The sequence below is a fragment of the Perognathus longimembris genome, chromosome 25, assembly GCF_023159225.1.
Source record: "Perognathus longimembris pacificus isolate PPM17 chromosome 25, ASM2315922v1, whole genome shotgun sequence".
NCBI classification, from domain to species: Eukaryota; Metazoa; Chordata; class Mammalia; order Rodentia; family Heteromyidae; genus Perognathus; species Perognathus longimembris.
This window is the reverse complement of record NC_063185.1, coordinates 24,740,107-24,763,613: the sequence shown is the minus strand read 5'-3', so window position 1 is coordinate 24,763,613 and position 23,507 is coordinate 24,740,107. Positions and strand designations below refer to the sequence as shown.

Below are 23,507 nucleotides of genomic sequence, written 5' to 3'. Positions count from 1 at the left end.
AAAAATAAAAAAAAATTAAAATAGCAAATACTAAAAAAAAATAACATCTTTCTTCAAAGTTATATTGCAAATACAAATATGGAAAAGGATACTCACCATAAGTGCAAATCATTTTACTTGCTTCTCTGAAGAGAAGAATTCCATTAGGAGATGATACATCAAAATTCAAACGCTGAGATCTAAAAATCATACTAAAAAGTTAGACTATACATGCAAAGAAATCAAATACAGATTTAAAATGTCTAGCATTTTCATAAGCAGAATTATTTGTTTGTTTATTTGCTGGTTCTAGGGCTTGAGCTCTGGGCCTGGACACCGAGTATCTTTTGCTCAAGGCTAGTGCTCTACTAATTGAGCAAAACCATGATCCTCAGATTTCAGCGTCCTGAGTAGCTGGATTACAGGTGTGAGCCACTGGCACCTGGCTCGAATTAGCCTTTCAAGTACCACTCCAGTCAACAACTGTGGATAAAACAGGTACACTACTTTTCTTACTATAAAGATAGTAGGACAATTAAGAAGTTATTATTGATATTGAAGAGATCATTTTTAACCTATCAAAACCATACCCTGATGCTCTATATCACAGATCTTTTACTTCTCCTTTCACGCAAAGTGGCTGGTGGGTACATTCAAGTATCCATAGATTCTCACATAGAGATCTATTTATATTTTGTTATCTCCCACAGTATATTGTACACATTTTAAGCCAAATTCTAAAGTGACAGAAAACGTAGGCACCCTTAATGCTGCAAAAGTGCATACTGAATCTTCCCATACTTTAGGCATATTTCAAACACAGTAATTAACATTATAGATTACAGTTTCTATTGTATGCAGTTTAAGTAAAGAGAAAGTTGCTATTTTACTAGTTCCTTACAAGTAGGGGAGCAGTCGGAACAGAATAAAGGATGGACAAGCCATCCTGCCAGGCCCTGAAGGTCCTTTTCAAGATATAATGGCACTCTTGTTTTGGTGCCAGTTGTGGGGCTTGAATTCGGCCTGAGCACTGTCCCTGGCTTCTTTTTGCTCAAGGCTAGCACTCTACCACTTGAGCCACAGTGCCACTTCTGGCCGTTTCTATGTATGTGGTGCTGAGGAATCAAACCCAGGGCTTCATGTATACGAGGCAAGCACTCTTGCCACTAGGCCATATTCCCAGCCCCTATAATGGCACTTAAAAAACATTAGCAAAATAAAAAAAAATCCAGCAACATATCAATTCTCTCTCTCTCTCTCTTTGTATCTCTATATAGATACATATCTCTCTATATCTCAACAAGCAGACATTGCTCAAGAGGTTTTGCAGGAACTGTAATGATAATATCTCAAAGATACTATTATGAACATGATAATTGTATTGGTTAAAATATTATATAGTTTATACAACTGTGCCAACAGGAATGCAACTGGTTATAGAAAGGGAATGGGCAGAGAAGTCACATTATATTTGAGGAATGCTATTTTCTAAGGCAACGGAGTTTCCTGTGCTAGATATGAATTTTCTGCCTACAATGTAGAGAATGCTTTACAATATACAATGATTTTTCCCTTTAGAATTAGAAGTTGTATCAGTTATCTGATTAAAAATGGACATTTAGTGAAGACACTAACATCTCTAATATGAAGTATAAAGTCAATCCTACTCAAATATTTAAGGCCCCTATAAGAGTTTTTATAAAAAACCAAGGGTTTTCAAAAGAGTAATACATTTCATTGTCACATCTTGTTTAAGAGTAAAAATATAAATTATTGAGGTGACTAGCAAGTTGAAGCTGCAACTCAAACTCCTGCCTGGGTCTTTCCCTTCTAACACACAGTTTACAAAGAGGCATTAACAGAATAAGACAGCTCAGTCACAGGTAATTTGGTGCTGAGCCCTATCAACAATGACAAAGAGGTAAATACAATTAGCTTGATGTAGCTTCTCTCTTTTAGCTGCACCTTTGTTAATATTTATATGGAGAGTATCTGATTCTCCACTGGTTTACACAAATGATAAAGTCAAGTAGGCCATTTCTGAGAAGTCTTAGGGCTGCTCTTTCAATGAGCACTGAGGGCATTTTGGCCTAGAGGAGGAACACCTACACATCTGAGCAAGGACAATCTCCAGAGCTCCTGAGCTACAACTATGTGTCCATGTTGTACTCTGGGACTCAATCTCCTTTTCATAAGGTGAATCATCTCAACTTAGGTATCAATAAACATTCACCCTTTCAAGTTATACAGAAATGTGGTTAGGCAAATGTGCCCTTCTATTTTCTGACTGAATATTTTTGTTTCTTGGCATTACTATGTTTAACCTCATGAGCTTCATGTTTGCTGGGAAGACCTACTGCAACAAATCAGGAATCTAGTCCTATTTTTTGCTGTATTGATTTTTGGTGCTGGTACCAGGGCTTAGACTCTGCTTTGTGCTCTTGCTTGGCCTTCTGGCTCATAGTCGCCTTCTACCACCAGAATTTGTGCTTACAATCAGCATTCTTTTGGTTAACTGGACATGGAGTTTCACACTTTTCTTTGCCTGGGTTGGCTTCAAACCTCAATCCTTTAGACCTCAGCTGCCTGAGTAGTTACGATTACAGGAGTGAGCTACATCTACCTGGTACTTTGGTTACTTACCTACCTACCTATCTGTCTCTCTCTGTCTCTGTCTCTCTCCATCCAGCTATCTGTTGTTGTGGAGCTTGAACTCAGGGCCTGAGACTCTTTGTGTTCAAGGCTAGTGCTCTACCACCTGAACCAGAGTGCTACTTCTGGCTTTTGTGTAGTTTATTGGAGGTAAGAGTCTCATGGGGACTTTTCTGCCTGGGCTGGCTTTGAACCCCGATCCTCAGATCTCAGCTTCCTGGGCAGCTAGGATTACAGGTATGAGCCACCAGCACCCAGCCACTTTGGTTATTTTTTAAGATAGGATCTCATTTCCTGTTGGTTCTACCCACTTCAGGCTTCCTGTAGTTTCTGAGATGACAGACATATGCCACAAGGTCTAATTTCTTTCCCTGAAGATGGAGTTTTCTACCACGGGTGGCTCCCAATCTCAGCGTCCCATGTAGCTTAGCATGACAGATATATGCCACTTATCCATGGGTTGAGAAAGGGTTTTTAAACTTCTTTGCTCAGGGTGGCCTCAAACTGGGATACTCCTAGTTCAGCCTCCCTAGTAGCCAGGTTTATAGGCTGGAGACACCCATGCTCAGCTTGTACCTGAATATGTTCATTAATGGTGGTATAGACTTTCAATTTTATTTCATTCTCCAAAATTTCCCATATATGCCTAGGTATCTTTCTCTTTTTGAGCTTCTTGGGTCTTTCTTTTTTGTCCTTATTTCTCTATTATTTTCACTGATCACATTAGGTTTGGACTTTTGCTAAACCTCAAGTATAAAAACACCAGGGATACTGGGAGTTGGTGGCTCACACTTGTAATCCTAGCTACTCAGGGGCCTGAGATCTGAGGATCATGGTTCTAAGCCAGCCTGAGCAGGAAAATCTGTGAGATGCTTAACCTCCAATGAACCACAAAAAGCTGGAAGTGGAGCTGTGGCTCAAGTTGTAGAGCTCTAGCCTTGAGCGTAGAACTCAAGGACAGCACCCAGGCACAAAGACATCCCCTGCCCCAGGGCTGGCAAAAGTAACAACAAAATGCCTACTAGGCAGCAGTGTGACCCTGAAGATTTGCTGCCCCCTCCCCCAATCATAATGCTTACCTGTTCTGCATCAGTTCTGCCATAAGTTTCAAGATGGGCGTTGTACATGCTGGCTCTCCATACCACTGTTCAATAGCCCTCTGAAGGATTGGAAGATATGTGGGGTGCCTTTAACAAACCCTGTTAAAGAACTTAACAGCCAAAGGCTAGAGGTGTAGCCTAGTGGCAGAGTGCCTGCCTTGTGTGTACAAGGGCCTAGAGTCAATCCCTGGTACTAAAACAAAACAAAAAGTATTTAAATGTCAAGAGAATACTGTTCTTGAAAAATTAACACTACTTAAAAATAAAAGAAGGAAATTCACATTTGTTCTGTTTAGTATATAATGGTAATTTTTATAAATTATTCTTTCTAACCTACACAAATAATACTTTTTTGGGGGATAAGTGGGAGGGGAGACTACAAACAATTTGACATTAAATATAAAATATTCCTAAGTAATAGTTTTATTCTTGGCATGTACAAATGAAAGGCACACTTTTAAAGTACCCTGTAAGTAACATATTTAAAGAATTATACTTAATGTTACAGGAACGGCAAATAGGAATATATTCAGTTAATGAGAAATAAAAATTAATTTGAGTCATTATGAGGTTCTCCTTAGGCACTATACTGAGAAGATATTTTTATTATTAAATTTAAAAAATATATGTATAAAGCAGAAAAAATAGTAACAGTTTCTGGGAGTATCTATCTCCCAGTCTCTTTTTAAAATTTTTTAGAAGTTGTTGATGTCTCTGTTATGGTTGCACTACAGCTCCAAGAAACACCTGAGGTATGACTTTGGGTAACTGTTAATCTGCTCAAGGTCATTTTTGCTAAAAGGCTGTCTCATGTACATGTAGGAACAAATTTCCAAACACCCTCATTAACACGAGGGAGTGCACGCCTCTGGAAAGTCTATGTGATGGGCACCTCCACTTGACCCCCTGGCCCACAGCTGGCTGGCCCTTCCCAAAGCACACGTAAATGTAGTATTAACATCTAAAACTGGAGGAAAAAACTCTTGACTATGCTAGTGTTTCCATTTTTCTTTCCCAATTCCCAAGTGTCTCTTTCTGATGTTTTCCAATGTGCTCTCTGCTGCAAATTAAAGCGTTGAACTAAACCACTGAAAACATTCTGGAATTATGGTAGAGAACTCCACGATGAGAAATTTCACCAAACATTTTTCCCGTTGGAATGGCTCTAGCGTTCTTTAGCCTGGTATGCCAACCCTTTATGATCTGGCCCTTGCCTATCTCCAGCCTTATCATTTAGCACTCTGCTCTCTCCATAGTTTTGCCCTTGATAACTCCCTGCAGATCATCTGATGCCAGCTCTTGTCTCCATTCCACTCCACAGTGCTTCCTTATGCCCAGCACAGTTCTGGTCTTTCAGTACCCAAATTTCACCTCCTCTGGGATGTTTTCTGTTTTTGTCAAAAGGCATCAGTCTCTTTCTCATCTATGCTCGGTGAGCACTTGTGACAAAGTGAATCAGGACTGGTTGCTGAGTTGTCAGCCTGTCCCACTGGACTGTGTGTTTCTAAAGGGCAGACAGCTATCTCTTGACTAATTTCTATTTGTACCTCAGATTTCAGTGTAGCTGTCAATTATGGGGATTCCTTCTCTGCTTCCCATCTGCTTCATCCCACCCTAGACTGGAAGTAGCACCTGTATGTGGGTGTGCAAACCTGTGCTACTCCTGTCACCACCCCCCCCCAACATTCTAGCTCTACATTATAAGCTTTATAAGGCCAGAGACTAGGCCAAGCAACTGTTTCGCACTTTCTTTTTCCCTTTTCCCCTCTCCCCACCTTCCATCCTTTCTTCCCTCCCTCCCTCCCTGCCTTGTGCCAGTACTGGGATGTGAACTCAGGGCCTGGGTGCTGTCCCTGAGTTCTTTTGCTCAAGGCTAGGTAGTTCTTTACTACTTGAGCCACAGCTCCACGTCTGGCTTTTTGCTAGTTAACTGGAGACCAGAGTCTCAGGGACTTTCCTGCCCAGGTAGGCTTTGAACCAAGATCCTCAGATCTCAGCCTCCTGAGTAGCTAGGATTACAGGTGTGAGCCACCGGCATCTGCCAACTGTTTTGCATTTTTGACACACTACAAAAGCTGTTGCTTTTGACAGATAGTAGACATGATGTACTATTTATAGAGTTAGGGACCAGGGAGCTAGAGTTAAGGAAGACCGCTCTTATTCTTGGGGAATGCATACTTTATCAGAGTGGCAGTCGCAGAAGAAATATTGAGTTCTAAAAAACCTCTCCTGAACACAAACCCTGGGGTCATTATTAGGAAAGCACTGGGGAGTCTCATCAAGAAACAGAAAGATCCAAATCTCAGAACCCAAGAACATCAGAGATGCACACAGGTAAGGAACCTTTGCAAAGCACTCGAAAGGCATCAGGGCCATCATATTTTTCAGAGCCCACAGCACTCACGGCGGGACAAGGCCAGGGGACACGAGGGGATGCTCCCTGTTCTTCGTGCAATGAGAGTGGTGACAATTCTAATATGCTTCTGACAGAGGTGACTGCCACCGAGGAAATGAGTGATTATTGGAAAGCAGAGTATAGGTCTACTAAGCAGGGAGGTTAAAAGGGCTTCAGAGTGGGAGTGCCAGGCTCAGATTACAGGGTGAGAAATCAAAACCCACCCAGGAGCTTCATTTTCCAGTGGCCTTATAAAAGTCTATGTGTATATGGACAGGGGAAGGAGAATGAGTCCATAGGTAGAAGAGGCATGGATATAATTACTTTCACCTAGGTCTTCTCAATGAATTTTAAAGACCCATACCAGAAACATGAACCATCTAAAGTATTAATGGTATGACATCTACTCTTGTATTCAAGCTTGTATTCCTTGTGCCCAAACAGAACAGACACTCAAACATGCTCTATAGTGACTTATAGGTTTACTTTTTAATCCTGTATCTATTTATCCAACATGATATTGCCAATTACATCCTTCTTGAAGTACATATGATTTTGTTAGTTAATCCAAAGGCTTGATGCTGGCTATGGAATAAGCACCTAGATTCTGTAGCTTGTTATTCCAGGGTCCCAAGCAACCTAGGTTTCCAGCCATGAAGTGTGGTTATTTCTGATGAGCCGTCCATTCAGTAGAATGGATTAACTTCCTACACTGGTGACTAGCCACCAGTCTTATTTATTTGGCAAGATTCTGAGCAAATTTAATCTCTTTTTTTATCTGTATGTACAATTTCTATATAAGTCATTGATGATGTTGATAAGACTCTACTGAACTACCATCTGGGTGTAGGGTTTGTGTCTCAGTCATCTAGATCCCTTGTGAAACCTGGCACATGGAGCTAAGGTTGTCCATTTTGCTGAGTCAGTGAGCAAGTGGGATTCTTTTGCTTCCCTCTTTATTAGGAAGGAAAGTAACAGCCATGGTGGAGTATTTACTTTGTGCAGAGACTGTACTAGGATCTTTACAAAAGGCCAGAATAACAACACCTCTGGCAACTGTGACATAGGTATTACTAGTTCTATTTTATGAAAGATTCTGTGATTTGGAGACATTAAGTAATTTAACCAAGACCCCCAGATGGTAAAGTGGTAAAACCACTTTAAACTCTAAGCTAAAACGCTAAGACTATCCTATTCCAAAGTTCGTGCTGTTCTGCACATCTCATTCTCTTGCCCTGTCTTTGTAGGATGTGTCTGTGATAGCACTGACTGCCTGATTGAGAAACCGTGAGCTGAAAGGGCCTATCATGATTATGAAAACATTGAGTATGGGAAATGATGTCATGTGCACCTTTTATTATTATTTTTTTGCATTTTTCTTGGATTTTTCCTTGATATTTTAGTCTAAATATGACCTGGGAAAACTTTAAATAATGTGATTAAATGAACTATAAGGTAAGATGTTTTACTGTTTTGTTCTCACTATAAGGAGCAAAGAAGTATATCAATGACTCTCCTTGAATTCTCTAGTCATAGGAACAATTTATCAAGATGGTTGTTGGGTAGTTTCAGACAATTTGGTTTTCGACATGATAAGCAATGTGGTTTGTGTAGCTGTTAATGCAGTCAGTGTTTATAAAAATGTTTATGAATTAAATAGCAAAACACTAAAATACCAGTTGATCAGATAATCACCATAAATAAAATGAGTTTTGACTTTAAGATGACATGTGCTCTTATAGGAATGGTTCCTCTGCTCGCTGAGGTTGTGTAACAAATTAAAGAACACATATTTATGTGGATAAAAGGCAAATAAACTTTCCCCAGCAGTAATGTGGGAACCATCACTGGCAGTTTGACATATCAATTTTTCAGGAAGAATAAATGACTTTCATATCCATGGCTCTTTTTTTAATAATATACTTAAATTCATTTTTGCATTACTTGAATACTTTGGGAAGAATCTATACTTTATCACCTGAAACTGCTTAAAGTATTTCAAAATATTTTAATAAAGCTTTTTGAATTATCAAATAATGTAACTTTTAAACAAATTTTACTATTATTATAAATATTTGCTCTTCATCCCTTGCCCAAAGGAAAACTATAAATCTTGTCTCAAGTGAATGAACACCATTTATCATATTCATTTTGTTGTCAATACAATTATGAAAAGCCTTTGGCTTTTTCCCAAGGAAGCTGATTTGCCACTGAAACTCAATTATTATAAGAGGACTAGTACAAAACCGCTGCATTTGGCAATCTAGTCCAGCTTGCTGCATAACTGACACTTCACCCTTGACCCTGACCTTAATAACTTCAACATCTACAGTCAAATGGAGGAGACAATGGTTTCTAGTTCAAAACAAAACAGTAAGTCCCAAGACTTTACATCTGCTATTTTCTGCCATCTGCTGGACAAAAGTGTCATTTCTGTTAAGAGTCAAAAAGGAACTAAGATATAGAGCTAAGATACAGAAAAGAGATTTTATTCTTCAGCACTGAGGGAAAAGTTTCTGGCCTTGACTCTTGGTTAAAACTGTTAATTAAGGGGCCGAGGGGTGTGGATCGAGAGGTGGAGAGCTTGCCTAGAAAGCTGGCAGCCCTTAAATGCAAGCCTCAGTTTTGCTAAGAAAACAAAAAGGGAAACAAACCAACAAAACAAACCAACAACAGGATAACAAAAGCTGCTGAAGAGGAAAACATTGTTGGACAAGCTAAACTTGTGGCTTATTTTCAAAAGCACTATCAAAACTAGATTTTTTTCCAAGCAAATGAAAGGTTTTGACTTTGGGAGCTATTTGTTTTAGAAGAATAGAAAGGCCATATTCTTCCTATTAGCAGTTATTTATTCTTCCTATTAGCAGTTAGTTGTAAAACTTCACGCTAAAACTTGTAATATATGTGTACGTGTGTACATGATATGTTTATACAAAGCATATACTTGATTCCTCAGTGATAATGAAAAAAATCTTTCACCTAACCTTTGTACATATAAATCTGATATGGTAGTTTTAATAAGAGCAACTGAAGTTTAACTAAAATTTAATACAGAACTCCAGTTAGTGTTTAAAATGTTTAACAATGTACAGAGTGCAGCCTCAAACATCTCCTCTTCCCTAATGTACTAGGCTACAATTCTGGATCAGCAGTTGGAGACTGAAATTGTGAAATTTCTTTTGCAATTTATGATGGAAATTTGGCTAAGAAAAGCATGAATGAAGCAAGTGAGAAATATGTCATTTAGAAAGTAAACTAGAACTTAATACAACTTATAAAGCAAACTACAATTTTTCTCATGGGCTCTGATGGTTTCATGCAAATAGTTTCATAAAGGCATGAACCCATTTTATATTTATATGACTTATATAAGTGGTCACTTCTTGTTAGCAATCAAAAATGATTCTTATAGTACTATTAAAGTGTTAGCAAGTGTTTATGACCATTGCACATGTGCCAAACACATGCATGTTAATGGTCATAGTAGACAGGACCTGCATTTTCTCCTATTTTAGAAGCCAAAACAGTCTCATAGAGGCAGATAGACTTTTTGAGGTTTGCACAGTAAGTAAAGAGCTGTACTGAGGTCTATGCTTTTTCTATTCATTCATGATACGGTTGTCTGTGGATGTTTTTTCTGTCTGTATCAAGGCTTGATAAAAGTAACTTCACATTTTACACGGAGACAAATGCTAAGCATTCATTTTTCCCTTTCATATCTATTAATATTTTCATCATAATGAAAAACTGTAGTAAAAGGAGTTATGCTTCAGAGATAAAGTTCCCTCTTTAGCTCTACTGAGATGGAGCAGAGGTTGAAATAGCCTCCAAGATGCCAAACAGCAGGATTCATTGATCTCCAGGTAAAGATGTTAGCAAGATTATTCCTATAACCCCAACATAAACAATCATTTGGGGGAAGTGATTCTTAAGTTGTCAATATTTAATGACACCAAAATAAGTGACCTCTCTGAGCTGGGTCTCCAAGTGCTGTGCTCAGTTATCTGCACTGCTGCTTCTGTGTTGTAATTTTTAGCTGATTACACATTAGTTCATTTAGCTTTGTTTCCTCTTCCCTACTGTGCCACACTATTAAACGAAAGTGAGGGGCCTGGCATCCCTCTGTGCACAGAGCTGGTATTGTCACAGTGTAATAAGGATACATCCAGTCAAACAGCATGGTGTAGCTGGTCTTTGTGTTTAGTGCAAAGGCAATCCCTCGAAGATCTCTTGCCAGCCCGATCAACATACGCTGTCAGTGGGAAAGAGACACAGTAATTGATTTTCACGTTAGCGCAGAGCAGATGGAGTAATAATCAGGCAATAATGACCACATATCTGATTTTGATTCATTAGCTAAAATGTCTCGCTCAGATCCTTTTCTATAGAAAACCAAAGACTCTTTAAACAAACAGGCCATCAATCTGCTGACCAACTCCACTTTGCATCTTATATATTGAACTCATAATGCCAGTAGCTTATGAGCATTTACATTCTTAATACCTTTTGTTTCTGAATCCTGCCAAATCGGAAAAAAAAGAATGATAATTTTACAAAATAAATATGCATAGGGTTAAGATATTATTTAATAACAGCAAATCTTTTAATAGTATTGGCTTGTATAAGATCAGTCCCACTCCACAATTTAGTTTTGTCCTGGAAATGTGCTACATTTACATTTTCCTAATGACTGTTTAAAAAACTTGGACAAAATAAAACTGTCTGGGTGATCTATTGGTACTATGATATACCCCAAATAACAGTTATATTCTTTAGGCAAAAAAGCTGTAAGTTAGCTCTATATTCAGTTACAAAGCTTGAATTTGAACATCAGCTTTTCTTAACTTAGTGGCAAGGCAGTTAATCAGACTCAGTTTTCTCCTTGATAAAAGGGGCTAATAATGCCCTGTCACACAGGACTAGTAGGAATAAACTCGTGTGTAAAAATGCCTACCAAGAGCCTGATTCATGCACAAATACTTTTAGCGAGTAAAAGGGAAAAAGAAATCCCTCTTGATTTGAATGAAAGAGATTTGACTTGTAATTAAGCTGTTCTTGGGATGATGCTTGAGAAGAGAAAAAGAGAACCCATGAACAGATGCTAGAATGTCAGAACAAAGAACACAAACAAACATAACTGCAGAACAAGGGGGCAGGGTAATTTGTATATGCAACTGTGATTTCTGAACAGATTGTTTTGTCACAAAATGGTCTCTGAACTTTTTACCATATTTTTATGGTTTCCTCACACTTTGGTAATAAGTGAAAACCTCCCCAGGAAGTAGTTTAAATCACCATGAAGGAGGCAGTGAATCCTGCTCCTTACTTTAATGGCTAACCAGCATTTCAAACATCAGTTTAACTCTTAGAGAATCCCAATCCACCTAAAAGATGACTCAACATAAGTAGAAGTGGTTTAAAAGAATATTACATTTCTGCTGCCTAACAGTTTCTAGTGGTGTTTACTCAAAGTTCTGGATCTGAAAATGCTAAATTCTGTTCCTGCTTTTTAAAATGACCTACTCTATTTTCTCTCATAAAACCCCAGCTTTTGCTTTTGTAATAAACAGGACTCCTTGCAATTACCTTGTGATAGCTAATACTTAATTTGTTTCTGCCTATTATGCAGCCTTTATTTTTCTCTCTCACAACCTGGAACTCTCCTTTTCACTCTCAGTGTTCCACATTTCTTGTAGGTTACAAAACAATAAGATAAGCTTTAAAGGAGCCTTCTTTCAACAGTTACGGCGGCTGCAGTCTACAGAATCCTATGGAATCTACATTTGTTTTTGCCATCTGTTAAGGTGATCTTTTTATTCTGTTCTTATAATATATGTTTAATAAGTTACAGAGCACTCTTCCAATAATTTTAAACTTTCACATAATATATAAGATAACCCACCATCCAACTCTAAATTAATCAGTAAAAATATAAATTTTGCTGTGTGACTAGAACTACAGGCCTTTTGTATTTTAAAATCTCACTATTATATTAAAAGTCAATTTTTATTTGATTACAGTTTTTCTTTCTTAAAGATATCAAGTTAATGGAAGTGCTACAATTGTCTTAAATCCATGGCCTTTTTAATGCAGTTAAATGGGCCATAGAATATTATCAATGTTTTATTTTAGGAAATGTTGCTACAGAGCAGAGAAAGTATAATAAAACAACCAAATATAAGGTTTAAATAGATTCAGCTGAGGAGAAAGTGCAGTGTTAATGAAAACCAAAAACAGATTGTTTTTTATTCTTATACCTTTTATCTCAGAAAGCAATAGAAAGTGCCGTAATAATCTGGACAGATACACGTACAGCACTAAAAGAGTATATTTTTAACATGAGCACTGGCATGAAACAAGGAAATCCTTAAACAGGAGCTCAGCTAGACTACTAAATAACCTGGGAGTGAGAGGTGATCTGATTAAGCCCTAGAGGAGAGGGAACCAGACTGCACAGCCACTGATCTGAAAAGTGATGGGCCCTGCATTTTCAGTGAGGCTGTGTTTGCCGAATGGTGTAGGTCTAGTGATCTATTCCTGCAGATTCCTTTCTGGATAGTTCAAGGAGAAACTGCTGAGAGCTTCAGGACACTGCGTGGTGAACAGTTGTCTGTGTGCCAAGTATGAGACGGATGGGCTGGGAAACAGCTGAAAGGCCGTTCCTTCCACCCTGACCCCCCAAACAGGGTTTCTAATGGAAAGTCTGACAGACCCTTTACTGTAGTGGCACTACTGGGGGCAGCTATAATATTATCCTCATAATTCTACTATATAATAACAACAAAGAAAAAGAAGGTGAAGGGTCATTGTGCTTTGTCTTTAGAATTAAGATGGCTGTCTTCATCCTTACAGCATACTCTTAATTCTGGAGACACATCTTAATAACCTCTAAATAGTTCCAACAAAAGAGCCGTGTCAGAGGAATGAGCAGGCCCCAAGGTGTTTCAACTGGAGTGTTTTCATCTGCCTTTATTGCTCTATCCCTCTCCAGAATTAAGGCAATAACCTGTGATAAATTATTCAGGAACTGCTACAGGGATCAAAGCAAAATCATTCTGTTAAAGTGCTGTTTGCAACATTTGGCACTTAGTGCGAAAACTTTTAATGTGCGCATGCTGAAAATCAAGGATTTTAAATAATTTAACATTGTGGAGTTTTTACGAAGGGACTAAAGATAGCAAGGTCCTATTTAACTGCTCCTCTTCCTCTGAGAAGTTTTCATTCATTTTCCTTGCAACCAATGACGTCATGGCTAAATCAAAAATGCTGCGCGACTCAGGGGAGCACTGCACTACATTTTACTATGGATAAAATTACAGGGGAAATACATTCTGAAATTGCCCTCCAGGGCCAGGATTTGTCACAGTGTTTCCCCCACCCCCCCCTTCACTTTTTACAGAGAAAAACCTCCGACAGAAATTCAACACACTCTTCAATTTTATTAGGACTAAGTTAGAAAATAAAACTATAAATTTAACAGTTTTGTAGCATTTCCTTTCCTCACAACTATATTTCAGTTTGGCAACACAGGTCCTCAATGTTTAAGTTCTTCCTGAAATCTGCATTTGAAAGATATCTATAAATAGGGATTTAGAAGATGCTGGTAAGGATTGTAAATTAAATGAATTTGGCAGTCTGGCAGCATTTTCATAGAGATATTTTAACAGAATCACCTCCTGTGGGTTGGAATACTAAATACTTTATTGAAGAACAAAACTGGACGGTTTTTATCTCTAGCAGTTGCAAAATGAAGTACCTGAAAGCACTTTGCATGTATTATTTACTCATCATGATAGAAAAATAGTCTTAAGCTAATAAATTACACTTAAAAGCATTTAGTACAAAAGTTTTGTTTATGATAAAGCAACAGATTTAGCTCCTTACTGGTAGCTTAAAGCACCAAGTTTTCTTTATACAAATTAGACAGATGGTGCTTACAGTAGAATTTACTAAAGGTCTGTCACAACAAATGCAGCCAAGCTGCATATTTAATCACTGCAGAATCTTGTCTACCTGCAGCTGCCAACTGCTAATCCAATTTCCCTGATAAATGTGGCAAGAGACACGATCAGCAATAAAGAGCATCTAACTCCATTTTCCTGCAGGGCGTCTTTTGATGAACATTTAGGACGGAAGCACGGAGTGCACTGTGTGGCCTTGGTTCGTGGCAGCTGCATGCATTCTGAGGCACAGTTCTCAGGTTACTCACTTAATTCTGCCACTATCATTACGTTGCTATTGATCTCAGTAGCTGTTGCCTACACAGCATTACTCTAGATGAAGCTGAATCAGGCAGTTATCATGCATCAAACTTGCTCAAAAGCCTGGAGATTTCCCTTAATTACTTGTGATTTTATTTGCAAATACCGTTAAAGTGTAATCAAGCAGTCACTTTCCAGGGTCGTTAAGAACTTGCTGGTTTAGGGATATATCACTGGAACTCCATTAAAAATGACTCTAGGAAGATGGTTTCTATCAAACTAGATGGGATTACATCAAAACAGGCTTAAAATATAATGAAATCTTCAAATGAGAGAAATGCAATTTTTATAAAGATGGTGTTTTTTAACTTCAATGCTTCATTTTGGTAAGGACAACAATAGTCACCTTAAAGTCAATTTTGCTGGACAGCAGAAGCATTTGCAAGGCATCAAAAATATAGTTAACCTAAGTAGAAATTGTGACCAAGAATTCAGCAGTACAATAAACACAAAGAAAATATGCAAGATCTTTTCCAGTTGTATCATTTCATGACCATGGCGTTCTGATAAACAGTCATTTAAAAATTTTTAGAATTTACAGCATTTGGAGAATTATATTTTGAGGAAAATTACACAGATATCATCGAAAGCCATAATTTTTCCATTTGTCTTCTTACTGTTACTTTAATTTTTGGTGAAAGGAAAGAGGAGCCATGCAAAAGATGGTTAATATTTCAACATATTCCAAATAACAACAAAGTATGACTGAAGTATTACCATCAAAGGTGCCTCCATTCTCTGGAGTGCATTTGTTATTCTTTTAAAGATGAGAATCAGTGTCAATCTATTTAATATAGCCCAGATACATTATAATTGCAGGAGATACTATTTCTATGTAGCAGAGCTGTGGTTCCCATCCCCCATGTTAAAATAGGGCTGCTTTGTCACAAACAGCTTGCTATACTTAAGAATTTTACTAATAAAACATAATGTTGTCTTAGATATTATGACTGTTGCCACAGCTGAACTGACTTGTCAAATCAATCCTAATATGGCTCCCACAGGCACATAAAAACCTTATTTAGCTATCAGTTATCCTAATCACTTTGTTCAGTTACGAATGCAATACTTCAAGACCAGCTCCTATTTGCACATATATGCCTAGCCATTTAATAAAGTCTTGATTTATATAAATTCTTGTTTAAAAATATTTAGAGATGTAGTGTTTAAGCATGTTGTGTCTTTGTGCATTTTTCCACTTGGATATGTTGAAACATCCAGTACAGGGTAGGTAAGTGAACAGATGTTTCAAGTAGTGCACGTACAGGTATGTTCTAGGAGACATATACAAGGTGTATTTTAAGAGGTGCACACAAGGCATGTTGTAAAAGACAAGTTCACGATCTAATCATGAGATGACTGTCCAACATCACTCCCTAACTTTACAGTCCATTTGTATCAGAAATGAGAATTGGGCTCCCTTCAAAGTACAATTTGAAGACATGGGTGATGGGAATGCAGGGAAGCTAAGGAGGTGCAGAGTGCTTGCCCCTTCCTCTGCCCCCCCCGCCCCCCCCAGCCTTTCTCCCCCCAGTACTCTTAAAAGAACAAAAGCATCTTTCCTCATTGGACACAAACCTACCTTTACATCTTCTTGTTTAAAGTTGTTATTGAATATTTGTAACACTGTTTCAAAAGAGACTGTAAGAGGCAGCATAAAGTTCTCAAATTCATCCTCATCTTCACCTATCAGAGAAATAAAAGGGTCACAAATGGTTTAACATATGTACTACTGCACATTAACCTCAACCCTGAGTGCTTCATTCCAGCCTAGAAAAGTTCCCAGGAAGAGGTCCGCCTGCATTCACATCCGTGGTACAACATGCACCTTGGCTCATTCTCTTTTACACCAAATGAAAGAGCAAAATTACTTACCAGCCATTTTCTTTATTGGACCTAACAGATTCATGCCCTAGGCATCTCAGTCCCCTCAGCTTCTGGGGCCCCCAGAGCTTCCCTAATGCCCCTAGGAAAGCTATTTTCAACCCCTTGAAGACAAGGGTCTTTTTTCCCTTTCTCTTCAGGTGCCAAGGCCCTGAAGGGCTCATAGACTCAGGTGCCTAGAGAGCTCTAAGTTAGTCTTCTTTTAGTTATGTTCTTTTAAAAACTAATTTATTACATAGATGGCAAAGAAACTTTATATGCCCAAAAGGACAGGGTCTCCCATGTGCCATTGGATTTTATCTATCCTCTATGTGCACACTTCTCACATTATGTTTCCTTTTCGTTGTGGACAATAGGATAAAGAGAAATTCTACATTCAGTTTTCAGTTTGGATTGTGACTTCCTCAATGTCTCTGCTAAAGCAGAATCTTCACACATAGACATACACAACTGGTCATTTATATTCTTTTCAAAAGCAGTTTCTTTGAAAATTAGATCAGATTCTCTTGTTCACACTACACCACAAGAGCCATGAGCCAGCCCATTTACTGATGAAGAAACAGAAAGGTTAAGCATGGCAGACTTGGATGGAGGTGGAATGATATGATCCATACCTCATTTCTGTGTGCTAGAATGTTAAAATAGATACTGGGAGGAAAGAAGAACTCAAGAGAAGCGATGTTCCCAAGAGATCAGCCACACCCATGCCACAATTTTGTACTGAGGTTCACTGACCACTGTGTCCGACTCCTCTGACTCTTAACGAGTGGCGGATCTGGCTAACTGCTATTTTTATGGTTGTTCTCTTCCCTTTAAACTCAGGTAATTTGTTTCAGTAGTCTAACAGAATCAAGGACTTGGTTTTGTCGACAAAACCATGCCAAAGGACAATGAATCTTTTCTAACCTGCTGTTTGAGACAAAAGTCAAGATCCTAGGTGAAGAAAAAGGCAGATCAAATTATAAGTGTTCTTTCAGCTGGCATGCAGCTATGTTATTCCTCTTCTGTTGACCGATGGTAACAGGAGACCTACACGGAAGCAATTCTTCTTTTCAGGACCCACATCAAATGATAGATCCCTACCACTTCCTTCTACCTTTGGTTTCCCATAGCATTGTGTCTACCGTTTTTTTTTTTTTTTTTTTTTTTTTTTGTAGTGCTGGGGATCGACCCTCAGGCCTCATGCATGCTAAGTAACCATCCTACCTTTGAGCTATACCTACCCTCTATCCACACTCTTTTCTGCCTCTTCTTTCTACAATAGTATAAGATGTTGTGAAGCTGGGCACTAGTGCCTGACGACTATAATCCTAGCTACTCAGGAGGCTGAGATCTGAGGATTGTGGTTCAAAACCAGTTGAGATAGTAAAGTCCGTGAGAATTAATCACCAAAATGCTAGAAGTAGAGTTATGGTTCAAGTGGTAGGGTGTCAGCCTTGAAGGACAAAGCTAAGGACAGGACCTGAATTCAAGCCCCAGAATGAGCACACACACAGAGAAGTCTTGAACTATAGTTATGTAAATAAGCATTTCTCTCTAAAGCCAGCAATACTGTAATATTGCCTATGACATACCATCACCGCCACCATTTGACCAGAAATACTGTAGGGATTAAAGGACATAAAACTTACAATGTGCATATGTAAATGATTAACTATCAGCTCAAAATGACAGTATATTGAGCATAACTTCTGGAGTGCTGAGATTGTGTACTGCTGTGTTTTTGTGATGGTGTATGAAGTAAGGCTTTTCCATAAACAGGCCCAACTATCTGACTTCACCACATACTATTTAACTTCGGATACTTTATGAATCACTGTGAGCCTCAGTTTCCTCATCTATAAGGATAAACCTATCTAGCTTTTACTGTAAGATTAAATGTTAGTACATGAAAGATAAAAGTTGCTCATCTGGGCTTAGTAGCTCAAATATGTAACCCTAGCTACTCTAGAGGCAGAAGTCAGGGGATCATAGTTCAAAGACAGCTCCTGAATAAATCGAGATTCCATCTTAACAGCTTGGTAACATGTGTCTGTTAATAACAGCTATGGGGAAGCTCAATGGCTAGGCACAGTTGTGCATGCCTTCATCTCTAGCAATATGGAGAAACACCAGTATTAGCCAGGAGATCCAGACATAAAAGGATCCCATCTTGAAAATAACCAATGCAAAAAAGGAATAGAAGTGTGGATCAAGTGTCAGAATACCTGTCTAACAAGCTTGAGTCCAAACTCCAGAATGGGGGAAGACACAAAGGAAGGAAGGAGGGAAGTAGGGAGGGGGGAGGGGGGAGGGAGGGAGGGAGGGAGGGAAAGAAGGAAGGAAGGAAGGAAGGAAGGAAGGAAGGAAGGAAGGAATGAAGGAAGGAAGGAAGGAAGGAATTCAAATGTTGTAATGATGGCACTAGAATTTTAGTATTAGTACCAAAACAGTGCCTGGCATTATTAGGTAAATATTGTCTTAGAATAAAAAACAGTTGCTCAATAAAGGTGAATATTTAAAGTACTTATTTTCTTAAAAACTGTTCTGAAAACAACAAGAACAAGACTGTGCATGTAGTTCAGCGGTACAGCATTTGCCTAGCCTGTGCAAAGCCCTGGTTTCAATTCCCAGCATCTGTCTGTCTGTCTCTCTTACACACACACACGCATGCACGATCCCACCACCACAACAAAAAGCCCAAACCAAAAAACAACAGCTGAGCATGATCAAATCCTACACATATAATATACAGTAGACCTTGGCATCTACTGGTGCATGGCTCCCAGAAGGACTGACTGAGCGGTTCTCTGTATCACAAGAAATGTGTAGTGTGTATGAGTGCAGGAACTTAAATTTATTTATTTATTTATTTATTTATTTTTGCCAGTCCTGGGGCTTGGACTCAGGGCCTGAGCACTGTCCCTGGCTTCTTTTTGCTCAAGGCTTGCACTCTGCCACTTGAGCCACAGAGCCACTTCTGGCCATTTTCTACATATACGTGGTGCTGAGGAATTGAACCCAGGGCTTCATGAATACAAGGCAAGCACTCTTGCCACTAGGCCATATTCTGAGCCCTAGGAACTTAAAATTTTTGTTTTTGAAATACTTATTTACCACGTGTTATCAAACCTATGACTAAAGTGGGCTTACTATGTATATACATAAAGCATTATCTTACTCTACTAAGACCAGTATTTTCTAAATGTGGTTCTTCCTATGAACAGTCCTCAAGCATCACTGCAGGCAGAGAGAGGTACTGAAGAAAGTGCACTCAAGTCAGGAGGTCTGCCTGAGCCTGAGTCCTGACTCTCTTACCGCTAGTTTTCTGGCATCTAAGCCTGACTGTCCTCATTTGTAATGAAGAGACTACTATTTACTTCCCAAACCTAGCTGTGTGATGACTAACCATCTGCAACTCCCCTTGCTGGCACTTCATAAATGACAGCCATTAGCACTTTGGTTAAATAAAGTGTGACCACAGATTGATGGCCAGTACACTTTCCTTTGGTAACAAAACTTTTCCAACAAACCTTTGCTTCTCCAAGGTAAAGATGTTTATCCAGAATAAATATAAATTCAGGCAGTGGGGGATCTGAAAGAGTGTGTAACCTGTCATGTCTAGGTCCACACCATGGTTGTATCCAAGGCTTCCTTAGGAGAGCACTTACAAGGTTCTTCTAGTCAAAGACTTGAGAAAGTGCTTAACTGCTCCTTTGAATGAGGGCCAAACTTGGTCTCCAGTCCAGTTTCCAGTCTCTCACTAAGTGGATGAGTTCCATTCACCTCTGAAATGACCTGTGGCTTCAGGCAGGCCAGGGTATTTCCGTATCTGTCAGGAAGTGTCATCAGCGCTTGCTTCTATAGGAAAATAACAGCCCTAGATACCAAGGGCATACTTCGATGCATTAGCAGCACTGAACCTGCCTCACTTAGACGTCTCAGTGGTAGTCAGCAATTCTGACTTTTTCCTTTTTTGCCAGTCCGGGGTCTTGAACTCAGGGCCTGAGCACTGTCCCTGGCTTCTTTTTGCTCAAGGCTAGCACTCTACCACTTGAGCCACAGCGCCACTTCTGGTCTCTTCTATGTATGTAGTGCTGAGGAATCGAACCTAGGGATTCATGTATATGAGGCAAGCACGCTTGCCACTAGGCCATATTCCCAGCCCGATTCTGACTTTTAATAAATATTTCTTACTGTTTTCCAAATGCTTGCCTTGTACTGGGAATTACTCTAAATAATATAAAGATATATGAAAGAAAAAATGATGGGACTTATTTTTATTGTTCTGCAACTATGAATTGAACACAGGAATTTGCCCATGCTAGGCAAGTGCCCAATCACTCGAGCCACACAAGTCCTAAATACAGTCCTAAAAACAGACAGATGAGAAAAGTGAGGCTCTCTGAAATTCTACTGGCTAGGGAGCCAGACTGCTTAGCTTTGTTCCTCGAGGAAAACACAATTCCCAGTGAGGAGTATTGCTACTCTTTTCTAAGAAACTTACCCTAGAAGTTTCACCCCGAAGCATCTCATTTCCTGGGGTGCTCTGGACTCTCTACCCCGAAAGCCAGGTAAGTTATTAAAACTGGATCTGGACTTAATGGGTTGCTTTCTGCCTACAGGGCTAGCTAATTAGTCTTAATTATCTCATTATAGATTCTAAGTATTTCCAGATGCTTCTTTACCTCTGACTGCCCACTTTTCTACACTGTCCACATACCCCCTCCCTGCCTGCCAAGTCTCTCTTCCCAACAGTCTCTGCCAAGCCATGGACACAGGTAAAATATTCTGTCCATGGGAACAGCAGCTACTTCTGACCACACCTGCCGAACCTTCTTTGGAAATATGCTTTGCCCAATTGTTAGACATAAGAACAAATTTTTAAGATTACCTCAGACTGTCACCAGCCATCAAACTGTAATATATATCTATACAAGGCAGATAATAAAACGGAAGCTGCTTATTTCATAGACTTTTAGAAAGTAATCCTTTCTTTTTTCCTCTTACTGCCTCCAAGCCCCAAATCAATCACTTGGTCCAAACAGTTAAAATAAAAGGGAAGATAAAATTACATTTCCTAATTGACAGAGAAGGCAAAAGGTGAAGGAACAGTTGGGCAGAAGTGGATGAAGTTGTATGATTAACTGTGGGCAAGACAATCTCTCTGAGCAGAGGAACAATGGAATTACTATCTACTTAATGAAACCCGTGATACACAAGGTAATGTTCAGAAAAGTGGCTTGCAAACTAAAGCTGTAAACAAATGTTGGTGTTAGTAATGAAGAAAAGGAAAATTTCCCTTTTGTGAATTTTAATTCCAACTTCAGTTGCTATTTCTAGAACACTCATTTTTATTCAAATTATTAGCTTATTATATTAAATTTCCCAATATCTTCAAGTGCTGATTACCTGTTACCAGCCATAAGGTTATATGGATACTGTTACCCTAACCCCTACAGACTGAACTGTTTTTCACTATCCATAGCGCCATTTTAATATCAGTATTTTTTCAGTCATTTAAAACAGAGTTCATGCATGGAATGCAATGCTTGCCTAATTCTACCTGTGTGCTTCTCAGCAGCTCAAGGGCAATCACGGTGTCTACGGAAAGGCAACTGCTGGTGATGCCACCGATGACAAGTTTGCAAGTGGCAAAACTTCACGGTCTACTAATGTATGGCTCTTCTCTACACTTCCCCTTTCCAATATTTGCCAGATGAATTCACCTCCATTCAAGTTGGACAACACAGAAGGTATTTTATTGATTCAGGTATTTCACACTGGACAGCTCCCTGTAGTTCTGGCATGGGTAATACTCTTTTTTTTTTTTTTTTAAGTTTATTAGATTGACAAAGTTAAATTTAAAGTAACCCAAGGAGCTTTATTAAATGAACCTTGCAAAGGCTAACATTCAAATGCATATGGTTGAACACATGCGTTGGAAGAAAGTTTTTGCATTCATTTTAATAATGCTTTGGGTTTCAAAAAGGAAACAGGTAACACATCTTATGCTTTGAGATGTCATCATTCTCATGATGAAATGCTTTCAATTCTGTCCTCATACAAGTGATCATTTTCTCTAGCTAAAGCAGTTTGATATAACAGTACAACTGTTTATTGCCAAAAATTCCCCATTTTCATCTGAAATACAACCTGGGGCACATAGCATCTAATTAAATTCATACAAAGTACAAATTATTGAAGAGAAACCAAAATGCTTTTCAAAGTAAATACCAATTAATGTGACACCCAATTTCGTTCCCCTTTTCTAATTACTTCAATGTGCACAGCTGATATACAAAAATGTTCAATTTATTTTGTAGGATTCAATTACAGTATGCTTTATATTTCAATCCAAAAATCATATCCAGTGCTTTTGCAACCACAGGTTGGTTAGGTATTTTTTTTCCTCTTTGATTCTTATTGTCCTCCAAATCAGTAATTTAAAAAGTTTGCCTTCAAATTGTTTTTGAGAAAGGTTCTCATCATCCAGAATTTTTCTCTCTTTGATAACATGATTTCTGTTCTTCTAACTACAACTCCTCTTTATTTGTTTCCATGATAGTGAGCATTCAACAGAAAACTATCAGGCCATATATACAGGAATTCTGACAACAATGTTCTACTCAACCTAGCTTTTGAGATAAGCCTTCAAATAGTAAAAACTCAACCAATGGTCACCTATAAAGTAGCAAAACTTTGAAGAGAGAACAGATGACTGATTAGGCGCAAGAATGGTCAAGAGTCGCTCGTCACTAGTGAAGGTAATCAGCCACTTAGTATGCTCTGTCTTGGGGAGGCCAATGATCAAAGATAATTCTAGACATCCTAACAGACAAGGAGAGATAATTCCAGAAGCCATAATAGTGGTTTCTTGGTCACTGTATACTTGTTTGTCATTTATTCAGTAGACATTTAATGAACACCTACCTGAGCTTGGTTTGAAAAAGACAATGCCAATATTCTAAAGGGTCTCAACCTATTTTAGGAAGAAGAGCAACTTCACTTGGTACTTACACATTTAATTATTTTAAAAAGTAAAAACTACTGAAAAAATAAGGAGCTCCTTTTCAAGCAAAATAAAGTCCCATAATCTTCATTGCTGTAGTTTTAGTTTTTACCTATGGTTCTCACACAGCTATTTATACCATGCACCTACTGTGCATAGCCTACCTCTTTCTATTTCACTCAGGATATCTAAAACTGGAGTAATTACATATTTACTCTTTAAAAAAAAGTTGAACAAAATATCAA

General features: G+C 38.6%; 1 protein-coding gene across 3 annotated transcripts in view; it reads right to left on the bottom strand.

The window, feature by feature from the left end:
* Positions 1–23,507, bottom strand: part of Ranbp17 (RAN binding protein 17) — a 228,240-nt gene that overhangs the window by 65,954 nt on the left and 138,779 nt on the right. For all 3 annotated transcript variants that reach the window (XM_048334124.1, XM_048334122.1, XM_048334123.1), the window contains 4 exons: positions 15,970–16,073; positions 10,290–10,378; positions 3,711–3,818; positions 97–179 (listed from right to left, as the gene is read on the bottom strand). In XM_048334124.1, coding sequence (XP_048190081.1) covers positions 97–179; positions 3,711–3,818; positions 10,290–10,378; positions 15,970–16,073 — 384 coding nt within the window. The remainder of the gene's footprint in view (positions 1–96; positions 180–3,710; positions 3,819–10,289; positions 10,379–15,969; positions 16,074–23,507) is intronic.